Below are 7,270 nucleotides of genomic sequence, written 5' to 3' on the forward strand. Positions count from 1 at the left end.
CTGGAAAAAAAAAAGATCTGGGAACAGGGAGATATCTCAGTTGAATAAGCACTTCCCTGGCAAGTGCAAGGGTCTGAGTTCAATCCCCAGTTCTGTAAAGAAAAAAAAAAAAAAAAAAGATGTATGGACAACCAAAATCTGTAAATAGTCTAGGTCATTCAGATAATGAAAGCAAAAAGACAGACAGACAGACACACACACCCACACACACACCCACGTGTAGTAAGCTTAAATTTTTCCTTAGATTTTCAAAAATAATGGTATCTTTAATTCTGATAATGATTCAAATTGTGCAGGGAAAAACTTACCAGGGCTGATTCATAATGCACTAAGTAAAATAAAACAATCACAGCAATATTTAGTTCACAAATGGAAAGACAGGCCACACAGATTGTACAACAACAATGCTGAATATTCCTGCTCAAGGTCTAGGAAAAGATAACTGCACCATCTTCAGCCTATTAGTGGGCAGTTTTTCCATAAATAGAAGACTCATAATAAAGTGTCTGAGAAAGGACAACACAAAGTATAAAAAGCACTACTACCGAAATTGGCCTCCACACATTTCTAATTCTAGAACATTTCTGAACCCAAGGCATTCCTTGCCTGAGGTGACTCTTACTGGGCCTACAATACAGGGGGGGAAATATATACTGATTAAAGAAATGAATTTTGAAAATAAATCAAGTTCTACTATCCTCAAAAAAAAAAAAAAGAAAAAAGAAATGATTTGGCTTCCTGTTATGAAAACTAAGACTCAAAACACCTTACTAAACAAAAATGATGCCAGGTGTGTGGGTACATACCTGTAAGCCCAGCACTCAGGCGGCTGAGGCAGGAGGGACAGGAAAATCACTGTGAGTTTGAAGCCAGCCTGGGCTACATATGCTGAGTTCAAGGCCAGCCTGTACTACATAATGATAACATACCTTTAAACAGACACACACACAAAAGTAAATGAAAAGAGGAGAGAAAACTCACTAGTCCATTTACCTACAAATGCCTCAAATTTATCCTTATTTACAACAGGGTAGTAACCCCATCATGTGCAAATAATCACAACAAATATAATCGCTATATACTGCATGCACTGATTAAAAAGTATTAAAGGGCCAGCCAAATAGGTCAGCAGATTAAAGCGTCCACAAGCAGGTGCAGGGGCCAGTGTTCAATCCCCAGGCCTGCTGCGCTGGCCCCGCCCTCAGGGCACACTGAGATGGCAATTGAGACTGGGCATGGTGGCACATGCTGTAATCCTAGCTTTTGGGAGGCTGTAAACACACAGATGACGAATCCAACCTAATAGTGAGACCCTGAACACGCTATAGACCCTTCCCTAAAATACAAAAAATAAAAAATAAAAAGTATTAAAAAAATTATACTGTGCAAAGCCACAGTAATAAAACCATCATGGTACTGGCTCAAAAGGTAGATGCAGAGAGCAGCGAATAAAACAAAGGATACATTGAATTAGGGCAGGGTGGTATAGCTCACTGGTAGAGCACTTGTTCACCACACATAAGGCCATCGGCTTTCATTCTCAGCAGAGCAGAAAGACAAATACGTATAGTGACACTTATTTCATCAGTTAAGAGGTTCTCCTATCCTACCAGTTCTCCTACCCAGTTCTATATAAATTAGGTACACATAAAAAACTTTTAAAATTCTCTTCCATCAACTTCCTTTGAAAATTATATAGCATACATAAGCATCTAAGAAAATGGTACCCATTACTTCAAATGAAAATAAAATGTTCGTTTTTTTGTGTGTGCAGAACTGAAGATTGAACTCAGGACCTTGCGCTTGCCAGGCAAGTGCTTATTCTACTGAACTATCTCCCCAGCCCCTTGGAATTTTTTTTTTTCTTCTTTTTTTTTTGGTGGAACCTGGGATTGAACTCAGGCCCTTGCACTTGCTAGGCAAGTGCTTATTCTACTGAGCCATCTCCCTGGCCCCAAAAATAAAATGTTCTATGCCATCACAATCATCTTCAACTTGTACTAAGAATTATTTTTAACTTCTTACAGAACAGCAGGCATGTTAAAGAACAGTTAACATTAAAGACAGACATCCAAGACCTATTAAGTGTGAAAATGCAAGAGAAAGAGAAGCAGTACATTAAGAACCTGGCTGTTGTGGGGCCAGCAAGATAGCTCAGCAGATTAAAGCACCTTTCTTAGGCAAATGCAGGGACCAGGGTTTGATCCCCTGTGCACCATGCCAGCCCTGCCCCTACAGCACACTGAGATGGTGATTGAGACCGGGCGTGGTGGCACACACCTATATTCCCCATGCTTGGGAGGCTAAAAACAGGAGGATCACTAGAGTCTGATCTGTGAAGTGTGACACTGTACTAAATGCATAAAACAATTTTTTTTCAAAAAGGAACCCATCCTGAAGCAGGAGGAACCCACTGTGAGGGTGTGGGTAAAATATTTTCTTTTTGCTTTTCTGTACTTTTAAAATGTTCCCAAACATTTCTACAGTATTTCACAAGACAGTTTGCTAATCATAATATTTCTATTACATATGAACCAATTATTAATCTCTACAAAGATAACTATTGACATTTTAAGATACTGATACAAATCACGTAACTTGTAAAAATGAAAAATAGTGACCAACACCATATTGAGTCAGATATTTATTATTTGTCAGATTCTTTTAAAAGTCAATCCAAATGCAGTATTATCCCTAATGTTCAATTTTCCCTTTAGTTTTTTTATTGACTTTATTTATGCACTTAGGACCAGGTCTACAGGGTCTCACTAGATTGGACTCATAGTGATCCTCCTGTGTTCAGCCTCCCAAGCGCTGGGATTACAGGGGCATGCCACCATGCCCAGTCTCAATAGCCCTCACAGCTGGCCCCAGAGGCGGGGCCAGCACGGCATGCTGAAGATAGAACTCCAGCTGCTTTATCTGCCTAAGCAAGCACTTTAGTCCACTGAGCTATTTGGACAGCCCTCAATTTTCACTTTAGTGAAAAAGACACCATCAAATCCACTAAACAAAAAACAGAGCTGAGGTTTCCGACTCCAAATGTCAAGCAATTCTGTAATATAATGCCATCACAAACAGTATGTTCTCCACAAACTAAGCAGATTTTCCAGAAGAAAATTAATTTAAAACAAGCCAGGCATGGTGTCATACCCCTCTACTCCCAGCACCCCAGGTGATAGGAAGGAGCTCAAATTCAGGGCTCACCCTGGGCAGCTCAGACTCAGTGAGACCATCTCAAAATAAAAAAGGACAAAAGATATAGCTCAGTGTCAAGACCCCAGGTTTAATCATCAGTACCCTGCCCCACCAATTTGTATTTTAAACAGGTACCATAAGAAAAGAAGCTTAGCACATACCTCTACTTCATCTCCTTCACTAATTTCTTTTTTAATATCAGGTGGTGGTGGTAATCTAACTTCATTAAATGGAACCTGGCGTTCTGGTTGCCAACTGAAAGATCAGAAAAAGAATAAACATATACTAACAACCTCTTAAATGCAAACTATATAAATAGCCTATGCTTAGAACTGCATATTTTTTAAGTTAATAATTTAGTGTTTGTAACACTGTAATTTCCCAAATAATTCTCAGTAATGTTTATAATCAATTTTAAGTTAATCATCATAAGAATGGTACATGTATTATTGTACTAATGGAGTAAGTTTTCAGCAATGACTTGGGTTCAAAATAAAATAACATTTACCCAGATGCCAAAAAAAGTGGTGGGATCAACTTATCTCAAACACAACTATATGATTTGTGAAGAAACACAACTTCACAGATTCCAAAACAATAAAAACTGATTTTTTTTTTTTTTTTTTTGTATACACAGAGAAAAAAGAATTCAGATTGAGCATGCAACTCATTGGGATGGCACATACTTAGTATATGGGGCACTGGATTTAATCCCTAACACCAAAGGGGGGGAGGAAGCAATCAATTCTTTTAATAGTTGAATTACCAAAGCTTTATCTATTATTTAGTAAACATATACATTATAACTATAACTTACAAAAAGCTCAATTTCTTTCATCTTTGTAAATATTAAACTACCTTGTTTACATGAGTTCTTGCATTTTATAACCTGAACTTATAATACTGAATTTCAAAAAAATAAAATAAAATAAAACTGAATTTCAACTCTTAAGTTCTTATTGGATATTTAAATGACTGAGAGTTATTACTAACATGTAATATGCTCCTAAGGCTTTGATTTGCCAACTAGGTAAAGCTGCATGTAACAAATAAAATGATTTTGAGCTGCTTTTCACATTATCTAAATGGTAGCTGCTCAAAGACAAATCATCTCAACACTTGTCTCTATACCGAAGCAGCTGCTGGGCAATGATCTTTTCAGGCAGTTCCAGAAGCAGCTCAAATGTAGAAGTTGAACAGTTCTTTGACCTTCAGTTAAACTGCTCTATTGTAATCCTTTTCCAACCCTACTATACTAACAGACATTCCTTCTTTTAGACTAGCCCTTATACAAAATTTTGACACTAGTTCTAATTAATTGGCATCAAGCAATTAGAAAATAGCTTAATAATTTTAATCACAATTCAACATTTTGGGCTTTTAAAAATTAAACATATTTAGGGCTGGGGAGATGGCTCAATAGAATAAGCACTTGCCTGGTGAGTTCGATCCCCAGTTCCACAAAAAAAGCTTTAGTTTAAATAATTTGGAGCCAGGGAGATGGCTCAGTGGAATAAGGGCTTCCCTGGCAAGCGCAAGGGCATGAGTTCAATCCCCGGTTCCGCCAATAAATAAATAAATAAACAAACAAACAAACATATTTAAGAGGCTGAAGTAGGAGGCACACTCCAAGTTCAAGGCAAGTCTGGGCTACATAGTGAGTTCAGGCCAGCGTGAATTACACAGTAAGACCCTGCCTCAAAAAAATAAAAAGCATATTCAAATATGTACTAATGAAAAATAAAATTTAGCCTATTAAAATGTCATTTTTGCAGTCTTTTTTTTTTTCTTTTCTATCAGACCAGCCTTGAGTTCACTCTGCAGCCCAGGCTGGTCCCCAATTCCCAACAATCCTCCTGCCTCCACCTCCTGGGTGCTAGAATACAAATGTGAGCCATCACAACAAGCCATGCCATCTACCTCTGCCAAAAAAGAAACTTACTTCCTAATGATATCCATATATGTGCCCTGCAAAGAAGAGTGATGAGCAAACTGAGGAAAATGAGTCATCAAAACTGGACTCATAACTGAGATGATCAAACAGGGGCCGGGGAGATGGCTCAGTAGAATAAGCAACGGGCCTGAGTTTAATCCCCAACTCCACAAAGAAAAAAAAAAAGATCAAACACCCAAAGCACTCCCACTCAACAACAAAAGCATTTTCCCACCAACAGTAGTAAGACCATTAACAGTTCAGCACTGGCTTTTCCTTTTTTTGGAGACAGTTTTTTCCTAAATAGCTCATGCTGGTCTTGAACTCACAATGTAGCCCAGGCTGGCCCTGAATTTGTAGCAACCCTCTGCCTCAGCCTCCAAAGTAATGGGATTGCAGGTACAGGTCACAGCACTAGTAACGTTCAAAATTACGATCTGTCAATAATATAAAAATAACTTACTTATTTTCAAAAACAACTGTGAGGGAGTCTTCATGAACATCTTTGATAAATCCCTGCAAGAAACAAAACATTAAAAGGTTATCAATAGTAAGTTAAATGCCACATATAATTAAAATATGATACAGATACAGAAACCATGTGCTATACTAAAAGAATCCAAAGTTTGAAATTATGTACATCAGTGTTTCTCATCTCCACCATTTGAGAAATGTACAATCATGTTAATTTAACTCTCTGAACCTCATTTTCCACATTATATATCCTACGTTTAAATTTACAAAAAATAAAGGGCCGGCCAAATAGCCCAGCAGACTAAAGTGCCTGCAAGCAGGCGCAGGGGCAGGGTTCAATCCCCAGGCCTGCCGTGACAGTACCATAGCCAGTGCCAGCCCCACCCCCGGAGCATGCTGAGATGGCAATGGAGACTGGGCATGGTGGTGCGCACCTGTAATCCCAGCTCTTGGGAATCTATAAACAGGTGGATCACTGAGTCCGATCTAGCAGTGAGACCCTGAACACCCTCTATAGACCCTTCCCTAAAATGCAAAAAAAAAAAAAAAAAAATTTAAAAAAAAAAAGGGCACATCCTTGGATCACAGGCATGAATGTGGCAGTATTTAGTACCATGACTAAGAGTTCAATATTTAGTGCTGTGACTAAGAGCTCAAGATCTAGAATCTGGCTGCCAGGAATGATCCCAGCTTTTATCACTTACATATCCTTGAGCACACTTTTAGCAGTTAATAGTTATTATACTTGATTAAAGTAAGCTTCTACCTTACAATTCTGGAAGCATTTTTGTCTTTCTTGCTCTGTCAAAACCTAAAAATTGGATAAAATTACAGCTACTTTTGCTTAATTCAATGAGAAGAGGTGTACTAACAGTGTTTGGACAGAATATCCTGTCGGCTTCTTGTACTATGGATAACCACTAAGAAGATAACAATGTACAGTGTACTGACTATGAAAACTGTCCTATGAATCAGCTGTGAAACTCATTCATATTTCTCAATAAAAAAATAAATTTTAAAAAAAACCCTAAAAATTAAAAACTGTTACTCTAGTTGAGGATGATTGTGATTGTCAAACCATCATGGTAGTGATATTCTGGCCCGTTTTTCTATTTCTAGTATAACGCACATTCACTCTTAGCAATCATTTGGTCAGCACTTTCTTATTTATGTCAACAACAAATCCATCTACATTATACCTTTCCCATGTTTTTTCCCCCCTAGAACCAGGGATTGAACTCAGGCCCTTGGGCTTGCCAGGCAGGTGCTTATTCCAATGAGCCATCTCCCCGGCCCCTTTCCCATGTTTTAAACATTAAAAAAACTAAAAATTGTCAAATTCATAAATATCAGTAAATCATCTTTTGCCATCAGCAGGTATTTGTATTTTCAGCTTTTACTAAAACTTTCCAGTCCTTCAACACTGGTATTTGCAAAGTTTCACAACAGTTAATTCATTTAACTTCTAAATAATTCATATGATGGATTAATTCAACTCAGAACCAAGCCACCTGAAAATTCTGCTCATCATAAAATTATTTTTATCCATCTAAAACTCAGTGCTTGGGGCTGGTGAGATGGCTCAGTGGTCTAAAGCACCTACTTAGAACAAGCTTATCAAAGCACAGGGACCACGGTTCAATCCCCCAGCACCACATGCCAGCC

At 38.1% G+C, this 7,270-nt stretch overlaps 1 protein-coding gene across 5 annotated transcripts in view; it reads right to left on the minus strand.

The window, feature by feature from the left end:
- The window catches only part of Fxr1 (FMR1 autosomal homolog 1), a 66,758-nt gene that overhangs the window by 38,335 nt on the left and 21,153 nt on the right, over window positions 1–7,270 (minus strand). For all 5 annotated transcript variants that reach the window (XM_023707553.1, XM_023707554.1, XM_023707552.1 and 2 more), the window contains exons 2-3: window positions 5,595–5,647; window positions 3,360–3,453 (exon numbers count right to left, since the gene is read on the minus strand). In XM_023707553.1, coding sequence (XP_023563321.1) covers window positions 3,360–3,453; window positions 5,595–5,647 — 147 coding nt within the window. The remainder of the gene's footprint in view (window positions 1–3,359; window positions 3,454–5,594; window positions 5,648–7,270) is intronic.

The sequence above is a fragment of the Octodon degus genome, unplaced genomic scaffold, assembly GCF_000260255.1.
Source record: "Octodon degus isolate 3935 unplaced genomic scaffold, OctDeg1.0 scaffold00298, whole genome shotgun sequence".
In the NCBI taxonomy this organism is placed as follows: Eukaryota; Metazoa; Chordata; class Mammalia; order Rodentia; family Octodontidae; genus Octodon; species Octodon degus.